The sequence below is a fragment of the Dermacentor silvarum genome, chromosome 11 (genome assembly GCF_013339745.2).
Source record: "Dermacentor silvarum isolate Dsil-2018 chromosome 11, BIME_Dsil_1.4, whole genome shotgun sequence".
Lineage (NCBI taxonomy): Eukaryota > Metazoa > Arthropoda > Arachnida > Ixodida > Ixodidae > Dermacentor > Dermacentor silvarum.
This window is the reverse complement of record NC_051164.1, coordinates 107,552,572-107,568,303: the sequence shown is the minus strand read 5'-3', so window position 1 is coordinate 107,568,303 and position 15,732 is coordinate 107,552,572. Positions and strand designations below refer to the sequence as shown.

Below are 15,732 nucleotides of genomic sequence, written 5' to 3'. Positions count from 1 at the left end.
GACGTCAGCCAGCTGCGTTTCCAGGTAAACGTTCACTCTGGAAAAAACGAAAGCTCACGTAGGCCTTGCGTCAAAAAAAAAAAAAAACTCTAAACAGACATGCGATCACAAACGATGGTAAACCAATTCCACGCCGACACGAAACGCGGCTGCCTCGAGGCAAGCTGCCAGCTTTGCTCTCCGCACCGAACGAACTTGGCTTCCTGCGTTTGCTTCCCATACGTGCTCGAAAGCGAAGCGGAGAAAGCCACGCTCCAGGGGTTGGCGGTGCGAAAAGTGTCGTTAGCAGCGCATATGTTTCAGCTCGAGCTAGCGACAGATAGAAAGAGATTAAATAAAAACGAAAGGTACGAAAGAGGCGTGCGAATACAAGAAAGAAGCCTGAATGATGGCGGCTTGGGACTTATTTTATTCGCAGACCTGCCACTTAAGAAGAAGAGAAAAGACAGAGAAAAGTATGTAATTTTTTCTGTCTACCGATGAAACTCTATTATTCCTCTTTATTCACTTATCTATATTTTAACGTCGATATCGCATCGGTGAATGCATGTTGGTGAACTAGCGGCAGTATTTTGTGCTTAAGGGTATCCTTTTAATGTCCTTACGTTGCGAAATAAACTATTCAGTTGCAATATTCAGTTTTAAGCAGCTGAGAGTGCTTAGCAATGCCGGACGTGGTGCCTCTTCAGTATGTGGTCGGAAAATAAACCAGTAAAAGGAGGGAAAAAAAAGACATATACACCATGCCCGAACCTTCTTTCATGTCTTGACCACGGTGAGCCTTAATCTGCGGAAGACCGGGTTAAGAAACTTGTCTCCTACATCTCCTGAAAAAAAAAAAAGAGGAAGCTGAAGAAGACGGACCAGAAAATAGAAAAAGAAAATGTCCAAAGATTACTGTATAGTTGGCCCAGGCCGTGGTGAACTTCAATTTGAATACGCAAGTCTCGCGCATCCTATCAAAGACTAATATCAAAAAGAAAAAAAAGAAAGCGTGAACTGCTGTTATAAAATGCCCACCACGACCTTAATCACTGAAACTTTTTATCGTCGACCTAGTTTCGCGCGTTAGTTTTTAGATATTTGTTGTAGACGGTGCAGGCACCGCGCGCGCCCTCGCAACACATCTAATTCGCGGCTCATTAGCCACGAATTCATTTTGCGCGCTGCTCTTGTGTTGAACGGCCAGACGTGGTGACCGACCTTCTATTATGCACACGTTCCTTTATGGCCTGTAAGTGAAGGAACAATAGACAAACTAAGAAGCAGCGAAGCTAAAGGAATGACGGCAGGCGTATTTGCATACCGCGTTCGCCGGCCTAAAGCGAAGTATAACTGAATACTAAATCTTGCTGCTAGGCCGAAGATAGCTGCAAGCAAGAAATATAGTACCGTAAGGTCATAAGGGTCTTTCTCGCTGGCCACATGTCACTCGAGCTTTTCGCTCGAATGACGTCATTGAGACTTGAGTTGAGCGAGGGACAGCAGCTGGTTTCGTTCCTCTCCTTAAGTATATCGCTGTTAAAACTTAGCGATCGTATTCCGAATTGGAGAGATAATCAGAGGTGGTCATAGCGCTAGAGGACACGGACAAGAACGAGAGAACAGGACCAGCGCTCGTCCTGTTCTCTTGTTCTTGTCCGTGTCCTCTAGCGCTATGAGCACCTGTGATGCATCTAACCAACTAGCCCAAAAAACCATACTTGGAGAGATAAGTCATGCGTTCTGTGCTTCTACAATGCAGCTATTGCTGGTGTCAAAAACCACTGAACACGCTTGTATTGTCAAGGGTGACGCAATGTCCCGGAAGCCACGTCCATGCTCTGATTCAAAGTTTCACAAAGCTTCTGAAGATTAGTTGAACATAAGCGAACACAAGGATTGCACACGGCTTCACACTGTTCTAGCTATGCAACAACATGGTGGTCACGTTGATGTCAGTTTATGCCTTATTATCGCTCTATAGGAGAAATTCACTCAACGGCATGGAACCCACAACTTTCTTCAGATATACTTCGGTCACTATAGATGGTTGGACGAGGTCGAAAAATAAACAGTGGCACCATACCAAATTACCCAGATTGTCTACTGTCTCTACTTTTGGGCCACTAGGTATGCACTGGCTGCTGCTTTGCCGAGCAGAAAACAGAAATCTTGCTGCTCGCTGATGTCTGGCCTAGTAGGCAACTTCGGTCACTAGGAATGGTTCCACGGGGTATGCGGCCGAACCGACAGCTTCGGCCCTGCGTATGTGATACTGAAGTGCGCCCATTCTTGGACAACCACCTATAATGTACGTGCCGTGCAAGCTGACAGAAGGGGTGTGTAACCTTAAATGTATTAAACGATAGCACCCCATAGTCAATCGACACCTCCGCGTCGAGCGCTGCCGCTTGATGGATAGCCATTGAAAAGAAGGTGCAGCCAGGGTACTAGGGATAGCGGGGAGGGGGGGGGGGGGGGGGGGGGGGCTTAGAAGGTGCAGTGATTAGAACGAGATATACTGTGTCGTGGTATCAGTTGGAATTGTGGTTGGCAGCGAGATTGCCACTTCATGTGTCTGTTGATGCGCTCAGAAGGGTTCCCCGATTCAAAGATGACACGGGTATATGCGGCCAGTTACACAGGAAAGCTATCGCCGACTTTGACAATCATGTGCGAAGGTTCATGGCCCAATATATTCAAGTATAAAATATTTTCAAATGCTTTATCTACCTCAAAATTCATCGCGGAGTTGTATAAAGCGCGGACTGCGTATCTTTCACTTCTTCTGGCCTATCTTAACGTGTGGTTTAGTGAGCAACAGCGTTTCATCAAATAAATGAAAATCGAGTTTAAAAAAAGACACTATAAACTAACTTATCGCTTGCTCTTCTCTGCCACTCTAAGAGAATACGGCCACACATTTCTGTCTAACGCTGCGAGGCATTCAGACGAACCGTAACAGCAGCGCTAGCTTGCGGCATCACAGGGGGGTTTGACTCGGCCAGCATTCCTCCGCCCGCCGCCAACCGTCTCCCATATCGACCGTGGCTGGCCAGCTTCCACCACCACGGCCTCGGCTGCAGGCGACGTCGGGGACACAGAGCGGCGCGCGGTTCCTCTCGCGTCATTGCTTCATCCGTTTCGGCTCCTCCTTATCGGCCGGCTCGGATTTGTCCGAGCGACGCAAGAGTAATGCCTCCCGGCCGTGTCGTCTTCGTTCGCTGGCTGGCGTGCGAGATCGGGACACTGCCGGAGTCGCGTCGCGCGAGGAGACGAGAGGGCATGACGAAGTCGCGGAGGACGAGAATGAAAGAGAGAGAAAAAAAAGAAGATGGATAGAACTGGGCGAGGGTTGGTCGAGATCGCAGCGGCTCCACTGAAGGAGCAGGAGGGTGCAAGGTCTGCGCGAAGACGACGAAGACACGGAGGAAAGCAAAGACAAGAGAGGATGGACAGAACTGGAGATCAGCGGGTGGCAAACGGGCAACTAGGCCAACTTGCGTTATCCTGCGTCACGACGGCGATCTGCTTCTTTTACCAGTCCTGGGAATCCGTGCCTCCTTCGTACGCGATCCTTTCGTTTTCGTTATTTCTTTTTTTTTTCTTTCGCGAAGCTTTGTCTGGGCGGGAGATTTAACCGGCGATGCTGGTAACGTGGTTTTGAACACCGCCGAACGCTTTCCTTTGTAACCTCTGTTGCCGGGGTACTTCAAGCGGACCTTTAAAAAAGGAAGAGGAGACCACCGTTACAAGACTTAAACGTTTCTTCAAAAGTTCTTGGGACACTGAGTGCTTGAGCAGTGCGACCTACGATTCGGGTTTCGAAGCTTCTGTTGCATTTAGCGTACTTTCTTTTTTTTATTTTCCTTTTTTTAGGGGTAGGCGGGGGGGGGGGGGGGAACCCCCGGAATGGTTGGAACCCGTGGAGGGGGCTCCAACATTTGCGGATCCATCATCCGCAAATGTTGGACAAAAGTTATGCTCGCTATCAAGAGCCGAGCAGCACTGAGTACACCATGAAATATCAAGTGCATGACCAGTAGAACGCTCTAGTCACAAGCCTTATGGTCCGATACTCGAAGAATGCACTAAAGCTCACCGACATATCTTCGAATGGATTAATAAGTGATGCACAGGATGGTCGTACAAAAAATTCTGTACGTTTGGGCTGGTCTTGCCGGCTCCTCCACAATTCGGCGCTCCACCAAAGACAATGTGGAAGGAAGGTTCGTGACAAGCGCAGTGTCATGGGCCGAGAAAGTTCAGCAGAGATGTGAAATGCTGGGAGAAAAGTGTGGGTGCTATAGGGTATAGAGTTTGAGCGGTGAGGTTACGTTTACATTGCTCATGTTTTCAAAATTACCTCGATTGTAGTCTAATGTGCTGTTGAAGGAAATATTTTCAGAACATCTCGAGGGGCTATATGGTCCCTGTTAACTATTGGATAATGTAACTGCACGAAGCCACGAAAAAGCGACAACACAATAGACATTGTCCTATCGCAATTCTATTATCGAGAGCGGAAAATGAATGTAAGAACTAGGAAAATGAAAGCGCTCGATTTTCGTTGTGTGTTTTGTGCTTTCACTTTTTCTTCTGCTTTAGGCGTTAGCACCAAATATCTCAAGGAAACGACAACCTTTATTTTACGCGCAGTCGCTAGTGAGTGCAGGAAAGCCAACGTTCACTTTCTACATCACTCTCCAGCGGCTGGCAGTGCATGTTTCCACGCTGTGCCGAATCCCTTTTGGACTTAGCTTCTATCATATGTTCAGATTACAGCACATGTTAATCAGAGCAGAAAGAAAAGAAACAAAAAAGACAAACCGTGATTGCCAAACCAGACCACGGCTTTTATGTATCAGCGGTAACCGCGCCTTCGGCCTTCCGACCTTCTGCCGCCGACCGCGACGCGCACTTTGTAGTTGTCGTCACCGATGATGGCGACGTTTCCCGAGGACGTGCGCCTGACGGTGTACCGCCCGTCGTCATCGTCGCCACCTTCGCTGACGTCACTCGGGTCTTCCTCGTACCTGCCACGACCGTCATCAACGCCCCTGCTGCTGCGCGACCTACCGCCCCCGTTGCCGTACGTTCTCCTCTCTTCGAACTCGTGGTAGCTTCGCCTTCTCGGCGAACCGGCGTCGTAGTCGTCCTCTTCGAGCCGCTCCATCATGCGACGCTCCTCGGCGATCAGCCGATCTCTGACGTGGTCGTTGTGACCGCGACTGGAACTTCTCCTGCCCGTAGGAGGCTGCGCGTTGCCCAAGGCGTAGCAACAGTTTGGCGCGTGCGGTATCGGTGGCATCGCTACGCCGCCCCCGTTGGGTGCGAATCCGAACTGCTCGAGGCAGTTGCAGTTGAATTGGATGTGCGTGTTAGAGCCGGGCACGGAGCTGATGACGTTCATCATGCCGGGGCCGCCACAAGGACCGGCACCGCTGGTAGAGGCACCAGGTGTAGCTGCTTGTGCGGCGGCAGCTGCGGCTGGACCCTTGATGGCAGCAGTCTGGGCAGGGTCCATGACTTGCTCGGAGCCGCACTTGCCACAGCTGATCCTGGGGAGACACAGTTACGCCTAGAGCTTCGCTATAGTCGTAAATTGAGCGACTATAGACCAGGGGCCAGATTCTCAAAGCTTTTCTTTCGTAAGTTCGCTTTGCCAATGGCTGGCCGCCTTCGCTAATGATATGTCTGGCAACCGGATTGGCTAAAATTCATTGTTACGAAAAAGTATAGCGTAAGAAGTTTTTGTTAATTTGTGCCCGGAATCTTTTACTTGCGCTCCCCCACCTTTAGAGAAAGCGCACTCAATCTGGATCCCCGTCGCCAGATGTCGGCCCAGCCCGTGCTGGGCTGCGCGTTTTATGACGGGACAGCTGACGACAAAGCCACGGTAAGCTAACACTGGTGGCAAACATGCGTTAAGAACAGGGTGAGCGTTATCGCTTTTGTTCTTTCTTCCCGCCAGTTCTAGCAGTCCCCGGAAGAAATATGGCGGCCCATATGAAGCACTGCAAATGCTGGTCTATAGCAAAAGACATATCATATATAATAAAATCATGGCGAAGAGGACTCACTACATAAAAAAAGAAAAACAACGATAATTACAGGACCGCAAGAAAAGGTCTTATTATTGTGTCTCTAGCGGCCCTGGAGCTAGCAGAACTTTTTTTTTTCTGGTGATATTACTCAAACAACTGGCGAAGCTTAACCTCTTGTGAGGGACTCACTTGAACACAATTAGCTGCACAGCCGGAAATTCCTACGCAAGGGTAAGCAAACATGCGTTTCGCTTGTATAGAATGTATAGCGAAAGAAACCACTGTGCACGGTCAGTGAAATGAAAAGCTGACGTGCCACTCGAAATATCGATAGCTACGCGTATATCCCAATAATGACGACAAAGCTGGTACATGTCCATGAACCTCAAATGGCAACCATGGTCGTTCCATGGCGAGTCCTCTCGAAGCCATTACAGTACTCACTGTAGAACTTCTACAGCCTTTGACTAGCTATGACAATGTGGGTATGACTATGTTAGTTGATGGATGCTCGCAGGGCCCCTATCAGTAACACCTATTAATAGCTATTGTAGGCTATTAATAGCCTACATTTTTTTAGATGCACATATATACGATTTAATGAATCCCACGCAAAAAACTTGTGTGACTGTACGGCACGGTTGCTCGCGCAGAGTACAAATAAACAGGGAGGCAGTTTCTTTTTTTCTTGTCCTAGTGACTAGCACACCAAGCAAAAAACAGATTAAGGTGACGCAAGAAGTCATACTGCGACAGACAGCTACGCAATCCCCCACTCAAGGGTCTATATTAACATGTTTTGATAAACTACTGCAGTGAATTCGATAAATGAACCAGATTTGTCCTGACAGGAAGAAGAAAGGAAAGAAAAAGCGAAACGCCACCTAAATGGAGGGTGTGGTTAGAGGAGTCAAATGACGTTTCGGCTTCCCCAACGAAGAATTCTTCACACACGAGGTCGTGTAATGAGTGTAATAGATGCCTGCCTAAATAATTACCTGTGATCGAGTGGGCGTAATCAAACCTCGTTATGTCGCGGGAAGAGAGTGGGAGAAACTTAAGGTGTTGTTCACGCTTGTGTTTTAGGCTTACTAAGCATCCCCTGACGATGAGAGCGATCTTTTACTTTACCTTGAGTGCATTCTACCGACCGAGATGAACTATTTCTCAATAGCGTCCCTTAAACGCGCACCTTTTCAATTTCAAGCTCAAGCAATTCATTGCAATATTTGATATTGTCGTAATAATTCTTGTGAAAACAATGAAAACATACTAGCAGGACAAAAATCGAAAATGATGCGGGTAGATAGTGCACAGGTGTACAGAAGAACCAATTGGTAGCGACGAATTAGAATCGGGTAAAAATGGGTACTGTCGAGTACATGACTGCTCGGAACCTACTTCAAGAAGCACCTCATTGATAGACTCTTAGCCACTAGCGTGGACACACTAAGAATCTGCTCTTTCTCCCTCAATGCCGTTATCTTCAGAGAACACAGAGTCCACTGAGATCATCAATCACGCCATTTCTGCGTCTTCTTCTGCTGCTGGACGTCGTGAAAGTAGATCTTAAAAAAAAAGGAACTGCGTTAGGATAGCTCGACCATTTATCTTCCATCAAAAGCAGCCCTGACTTGGCCCATAACGACAGAGTGCCAACTGGAGCCTCCCCATTTTACTGACGAGCTGTCACGTAGGGTAGTTTTGCTCCTGTAGAATACAGACTGCAGTAATTTCTCGGTAGCTGGGCAGAGCGACACTTTGCCGTTCAAAACTTCCCTCAAGCTTTTTCGTCGCAAGTTTTCCAGCTTCAGCTGTTGCTAGCCGAGTTGTGTCCCGACTATACGCTGCTCCGTAAGCACAAACACTCTCCCCAATGGAATTGCTTGTCTGGCTCGCACGTAAGGAAATTGCTGAGAGCGAATTGCAAAATTAAACCGTATCATTTCTCTATGCTAACATACTAAGCTGTCTATGTGCAATGTTCGGCGTAATGTTTGGAGGCAACAATGCACAAGTGTGCGATATAAAAAAAATTAAATAAAAAGAAGTTTTGATATGTTGGCTGGCAATTAGAAGAAAGCTGGAGTTAACCACGACGTTATGAGTCGATAATTATAGCATTTGCTCCACTGCAACAGCAAGTGGGACACAAAGCAACGGAAACAATTAAAAGCACTACGAATAAGATAAGGTAATGAGATAAATTCGCAGTTTGCGAATACGCGCACTTGACACAGTAGAACTGCGATTGGAGAGAAGTGGCGCAAGACAGGTCCTGCATTTACATAGTGATGGTGAGCTAAGAAGACGTTTACAAGGACTGTAAAGATATATCAGCGCTAAACAATCTATGAAAAAAGGCACATGCTGTAAACTCAAGAAGCAGGGGTTGATTTAATGCACATGCAACACTTCTATGCGAAACAGTGGTCGTTGTATGACGGTGCACCGTGGCAGTGTTTGCAGTTAAGTCACATATCGTAAAACGAATGTCATCAAACGCTTCTCAAAGCAAGTTTGCGGACTCCCGTATGCTTAAACGGATGCTTAGGCGATTGTTTCGAGGGACGTTATCCCAGGTGTTAGCGGTTGTGCTCGTTTGGCCAGTCTGTGTTACGAAATAGGCTGACCACGAGTGCAAAGGTTTAGCCTTCATATGTGAGATGCGAGGAAGTTCTCTACTTTCTGCGCATGCGCGTTTCAATAACGCATTATGTTTACGTACGCAGGGGCGCTATAACGTATATTCCAAACTGTTGCTATTCCATTTCTGCAAACAGCCATCCATGATCGGTCAAAAAATTTTCTGGCTGCCCCCGCTTCGCCTATCCGTCACGCGACGCCACGAAAACGGCGGAATCTTCCCATCTGATATGACGTGTGCACACTGATTATGCGTGATAAGACTGAACAAAATAAAAACAAGTATTTAAAATTCAACAACTTTTTCGCCATTCGCCCTCCGCTATTGGTCAGAAGTTTTCGGGCTGCGCCCACTTCGTCTTTTTGTCACGCGACGTCACAAAACTGCGAAAACTCCCTACGTCAAAGTGACGTGTGTCGCATCCAGCATGCATTACTACGCCGAGCACAACTGAACTTTTTTCGGAATAGCTGGAGAATGACCCGTTCCGAAAGGAATAGAAGACATCTGCCTACTGATTGCTCTGGCAATGGCTACTCGGAGCTGCCAGGGAGAACGAATTTATTTGCGTATAATAAAGATTTTTTACGTGTCAGTATAACGTTCTCGAGCCCTTTCAGCACGTATACGACATCTCTCAGCCAACTATTCTTCGCTGAGGATTCGTTCTAGCGAAATTTTAGTTTTTCGGGGCACGCCGCCGCGACTTTCAACCCGCCACCGCAAGCGCAGCAAGTGGAAGGCCAGCATCACCCTCCTCACCCGGTTATCTATATCTCTGCGCTAGCTCAGCCACACCGAAACCCTCTCCACTTGTGCGAGCATCGTCGCCTCTTGTTAGCCAATTTGATAAGCAAAAGCTGTCAAGGTAGGCGTTGCTATTGGCTTTGAAATCAAACAAAAGTGACCTCCTATAAAAGAGGAGGGCGTTTGATTGGGCAGTTCAAACAACGCTGCGGGTCTCCGCCAGATGCTTACGTCGGTGGTTACGTACATTTGACGTCAGGAGATTGGAATAAAAACAGATTGTAATAGTTTTGCGTTATAAAGGCCCCAGAGCTCCTACGCAGGTGAAAATAATTGCATCTCCGGATTATCGCAGTAATTAATCCGAGCGGACCGATCCCGGAGGCATCCTGGATGCGAGTCGGAGATAACTTGCCCCATCCGAATAGCCGGCTGCTTTTCGGAGCAGTGAGAGGGAAGAAAGCAATATTTGAGGGGAACTTCTGGCAACGCAATCATCGCCGCTATCGGTGACAAGTATGGCTGATAAAAATCGTCCTCGCCGTTAACGGAGCGAGAGTCCACCTTCACCAGAGCAACCACAGGAAAGAACGGAGTCACGTGGCCGTGTGAACAGAGTCACGTGACCGATGGCGATAGTGTGAGCGTCTCTCGGTGCGCTGATCTGGAGTGGAGCGATCGATAAGCACCACCCGAATGCGGCCGAAGCACCCTTTTTCGACCACCCGAGCAAGATTCAGCCTTTTGGGAGCGCTCTTGAGTGATCGAAAATCACCATCCGAAGATGCCATAAAACTGCCTACCGTCTAGAGATAGGCGCGCATGCTGAAGAATTTTGAACACTCACTTGATGAAAGACATCTGCTGCGTGATCTTGTCTGGCAGCGGTGGTGCCTGCGGGGGAACAGGACAGCTCTTAGTCATGGTCAACGACTGCGCCTTGAACGGGCACGGCTGCTGGATGGACATGTTGGACACTGCCGTCTGGACGATGGCCTTCGTCGAGAGGCGCCGCGCCTCTGCTTTCAACTCGGCCATGCAGTCGACGCAGGGAACCATGGGTTCGGTGGCCTCGGGGCCCGGGGGCGCCGGGTCATTACAGGGACAGCGCTCGACCAGACGCGCAACGGCGGGACGCACCTGTGGCGACGCGATCAGAGCTCATTGATCGTATACCTGTACTGCGCAAGCAGATATGGGCAGGCAGTATTTTATCGAGAAATTCTGCCTCATCTGCGCCTCACATTAGACTAAAAATGCTCCATAGCTTCGATGGCTCCGGAGAAAAGAGCGTGAATCAATTATTGGTGCTCGTAGGGGGCGCCTGTGTCTTTAGTGTTAATGCGGGGAGGGTTGGCAGCCGGATATCGAAAAGTAGCTTCCGTGCCCGGCATGATCAAAGAGCTCTGGTCGCGACATAGACAGGAGCGCCCCCTACGTGCAGGTTAGGACACTGAGGAGCCTGTGATGAAAATCAGCTATGAACGCTTGACTGTACATCTGCAAGGTGTGAACTGTGAACTTCTCTCTTCCTTCTCCTCTTTCAATCCCTTCTCCCCCTTCCCCAGTGCAGGGTAGCCTACCGGGCTCAGCCTGGTTAACCTCCCTGCCTTTCCCCTATGACTTCTCTCTCTCTCTCTCTCTGAGGAGACCATAGAGCCAAGCTCTCAAACTTAGGAGTTAAATTATAGTAGGTGGCAAGCAATCATCTCCGGGCAGCTTGCCGCTTTCTGGAAAAAAAAATGCGCATCTCAAGCCAGGGTGACCTACGCACTGGTGATGCATGCACCGGTATTCATTAGCCGAGACAGTCTAACCAGCGAATACGCACTAGCCAACGCAGACATGAAAGCATGAATGCCTATAGCCTTGGTAGCCCTGGTAGCCGGTGCACCTCCTTTCAATTCATCTGTTCTCGGCCTCCTAAAGTGACGTCACGACTAAGGTTGCATGGCCTTGTCATTCAACTGCTGCGGCTTCTGCAGCAGGACGAAGCATGCGAGCAAGAAGAGCGTGAGACCGGTGTGGTGAACTTAAATATTTACATCAGTGCGCATCGTGCCACTATGTCTAGAAGTACGCAATGACGGCAGCAACGTGTGTTAGCACTGAGGCATAATGCAGACCGATGGTTGCCTTGTTCCACGGTTCATCTGAAGATTGACTTCCTCACAAAAGAAGAAAACTACCTCACACGACCCTTGGGAGATGTTCGCGATTGAGAGAACCAGATCAGTTTACACTTCATTGTACACTGTGCAACAACACATCACCTTCACGCTATCTTCTAATCATTCAACCACACATCCCTCTACGGGGTGATCATTTCTACGGAATTTTTAAAATAGCCTGTTGCAAGTAACTTAATTCTAGTCCTTCAGCTGGATTATTCTGAGAGGCGGGCATTACTTGCACAAGAAAGCAGAACAGATATTAAACTAATTAACAAAAATTCACCACTTAACTCACGAATTAGTTTACAGCAAATATTTTAATATGCTAATTGTAGCCGGTGAGATTGCAAAACGAATCCAATTGGAATGACTTTCCAGAAGGACACCACTTGGGCGATATGCACCATCAAATTCGCCGTAAGAATGGACTGTTGTTCCACTTACTCTTTGAAGAAAACACTCCGTTATGCATTGAAGAACAAACGTAACTAGAACGCCCATGTATTTCGTCCCACACTTTGGGAAATAATATCTTGAAACTGGAGTCATCCTAGAACTTTCTTTCAAGTGCATACGTCTTGCAAGCTCACCGGGTACAAATTGTAAATTGAAATATGTGGCATAAATAATTAATAATGATGTTAATTAGTGAATATTTGTTAAATGAACACCCTGTATAAGTAACTAAGGGCGTGCTTATCGTACCGTAAGAGTAGCGCTGACGAAATGTTTCTAGCAGTTGCACACCCTATTGACTGGTAGCAGACGCGTGACTATGCTGCCGGTATATTGCTACAGAACCAGCATTGCGCCAACGTCTCCCAGTTAGTCTTGAAACCTAACCTACCCGAACCCAACAAGGACACCGTGCGGTCACTGCCCCGACTAAAGGCGGCCACCGCTACCCGGTGAAGAGAAAACGAGCAGCAGTGGCGGGATTCACGTGAGAAATAACCCACCAATTACATAGCACAGCCGGCAAAACACTTTCGGAGCGCCTACAGCGGCTGCCGGCAATATATCGACTCCGACAAAGTTAACGATGCTGTTCAGTAAATATAAAGAAGCAAAACCTAGAACACGGACTGAGAAAGAGGACGGGACGAGCACTCTAGCCCGTCTTCTTTCTTCGTCCGTGTTCCAGCTTGCGCTCGTTTATATTTACTGAATATGCACCGACAAGCCCGGCTACAAGTACTACTGTTAACGGTGTTGTTTCGTCGCGAAAAGCAATGCTGCAATACGGTACCTTCTGGACGAGGCCGATGGCTGCATCCCTCGGGATCTTGAGCGTCTCGCAGCCCGCCGACGTCCCGTCCGCTTGCTCGACGCCAGGGAAGTGGAAGATGACGTAGTCCTTGTCCACGTCGTCCTTCGTGGCTCCGTCCTTCTTCGCGCCATCTTTCGCCTCGCCTTCCTTGGGCACCTCTTTCTTGTCGTCTTCTTTCTTTTCGCCGTCTTTCTTCTCGGCAGAACCCGACATGACTGCGCCCTACCTGTGCCGACGACCTACGGCGTGGAACGGCCGGCTTCAGCGACGAACTGGGGAATCGGGCTCTCACGCTGGCCTAGCCTGCTTGCCGCGGTCGTGCGGGCGGGCTTAGGCACGGCCGAGACGAATTTGGGCGCGGTCGTCAATTTTGAGCAGCTTGCCCGGGCCGGGGCAGCGGAAGCCCGGCTAAGCTAATGGAAGCATCGGTGACGTCACGCACTTTCTTCTTCTTCGTTACCGCTACGCTTCGCGCGCCGTTTCAGCTGTTGGTCGCAACATGAATGGCAGATCCATTGGTAGGGCATATGCCAGAAATGTAGTAGTTGCGAGGCTAGAATAAAAATGATAAATAATTTAGTGAAAAACAAAATTAAACTGAAAAGAATAGCGAGCTGAATGCGAGTAGTGAAGTAGTGATACAACAAAAAATATCACGATGCAATTAATAAACACAGATGGAAAATTTGACACAGAATTTGCTTCTTCTCTCTTAGCAGCTTCGACAATACATTGCAAGCGTTTCTATGGCTAATGCTTCATGCAGATACACCAAGGGGGAAAAAAATCACCGCAGGCGTCCGACAGCTTGTTGGCTGGCATGTGCATTTAAAAGGACCCGACCCACTATGGGGGATATACCAAGAATCGGGTGACTGGAGGAGACTGGAATACATTTTAAATGATTATATTTGTGCAGTGATTAAAAAAAAGATGATGAGTTCAAATCCTGCAATTTGAAAGCCTGAAGAAATAAACGGAAATTATATACCGATGTAACGCAAGCGTGGCATGAAACCAAATTAGATTTTTTTTTAATTTTATAGAACAAACGAAGAAAATTTAGCATGGAAGTCCTTTGCCCGCGCAGGAAATTACATATTGATCGCATACGCTCCTGTTACTCAGGTCAAGGGCCGAAGCCTCCAAGAAAGAAACGACAAAAGTCATCTCGCGGATCAATGATTTATTCCAGCGCATGAATTGCACCAAAAAGAACATTCCATTTCGTCACCATATACATACTATGATGCACGTTTACAGGGAGCATTTGACTACCCATTACACCTTACTCGTAGGCTTGATTTTGTTTCAATAAAGTGGACGTGTTTCAGTTATATTGGCTTTATTATCCGCTGGTTGTTGCTTTTACGAAGGGACCGTACTGTTGACGAAGTGGACAGCTTAAGGTTAAAATGTGACCACTTTTTCATTTTTCTTGCTTGTAGGGGATTATTGTTTGTTGCTTACAAATAGTGGACTTCGCTTTAGATTGCTTTTACTGGCACTGACCCCCCACTATAACGAGGGTGTATAACACAAACAAACCTAGTTGTTTACATAAATGTTTACGAAAGCCACTAATGTTTACATAAAAGCCAAATCGACAGCACCCCATGAGCTCGCAAAATTACTCAATAGACAACATTTTTACCTCCCACGTAAACGCTGAAAAGTGTGTCAAGGCAAAACATTTTTAATGCTATCCTATATTTGCATCAAATGAATGCCAGAAATTAAAAAGAGTAGGCTGTTGGCCTAGTTGGTACACGTTTATAAAATCGAAAACAGCGCACAGAACAGGACAAGAAGGTGACGCATTCTTGTCCCGTTCTACGCGCTGTTCTTGATTTTAGAAACCGTAGTTCCTCAGTTGATATTGGCAGTCAACAACGGATAACTGACAGCGATAACTGCAAGAAGGTTAACGTCATTACCCTGTTGATCAGATAGCAGGCATGCAATAAAACCGAAGAAAATGGTATTTTGCCGAATTTAACTAGTACGCGATGGGAAGTTGTGAAGCGCTGATTCGTAGCTTTGCTTTTAACTTTGTTTCAACTTTCGAATCTCTTAAGACTACGAGTCATCTTAAAGTTCTCCGTTTTGTACGTCATTAATGGACTGTAGGCAACAGAAACACACACATAAATGTAAAGAAAAAGAGAGGCCTTAAAGCCAGAAGTGTGGACGAAAAGAGCCGTCAGAAATATGGCAGAAAAATAGTTTGGAATATTCCAGAAAAAAGACACAAGAGCACTCGGGTCACCATAGAGTCTCTCGTCAGAGAACATCTGCAGAGCCCCGGGGCGCCTGTACGACATTGTCGAATATGTCAATTTCGAGCCAACAAATCAGAATGAAAGGTTTCTAGCCCGGGGGCAGATTTGCACTCTCGGCGTGTCATTTTTTCCCTGTCAACGGGGATTCCACCTTCTTGTCCCTCTTACAATCTGTCCCAGGAGTGCAGCTCGACAACTTAATTTTTGTTCTAGTTACTTGACATTCGTCCCTGAACGTCCTATAGAAAATTTCCGTTCCACAGCGGGTGGAGGCGTCAACGCTTGCCCAATGAATGCTGCGAAATTGCGTCGGACACGGACGTCGAAAAAAACGATTTGATTTGACCAGAGTGTGTGAATGGTAGAAGCAACATCACGAAAAATACACTAGCAAAATACGAGCCGACACTAAAAGGTGGCATTGGCTCTTCTTTTCTCCTTGTAATTTTCCGCGCTGTACCTTAACCACGAATACGTACTGACTAACCCGACTTTACATCTTGGTTCCGTGTGCGTTAACCTCAAAGCAATGAGGTGCGCCTTCGGCAAATACAGAATAGAAGAGTGACGATTTCTCTTCCGA

The 15,732-nt window shown here is 47.5% G+C and overlaps 1 protein-coding gene across 2 annotated transcripts; it reads right to left on the bottom strand.

Annotated features, from left to right (window-relative positions):
• Positions 1–4,823: 4,823 nt before the first annotated feature.
• On the bottom strand, positions 4,824–13,397 carry LOC119434051 (uncharacterized). Of its 2 annotated transcripts, none has more exons than XM_049658570.1 (3): positions 12,847–13,397; positions 10,271–10,317; positions 4,824–5,543 (listed from the first exon to the last, which is right to left on the bottom strand). In XM_049658570.1, exons 1-3 carry the CDS (start codon positions 13,078–13,080, stop codon positions 4,847–4,849), a joined length of 978 nt encoding a protein of 325 aa, XP_049514527.1. In that variant the 5' UTR covers positions 13,081–13,397; the 3' UTR covers positions 4,824–4,846. The 2 variants fall into 2 exon arrangements, with proteins under 2 accessions (XP_049514527.1, XP_037557284.1); XM_037701356.2 differs by having other exon boundaries at positions 10,271–10,563; positions 12,847–13,396.
• Between the last annotated feature and the right edge of the window lie 2,335 nt (positions 13,398–15,732).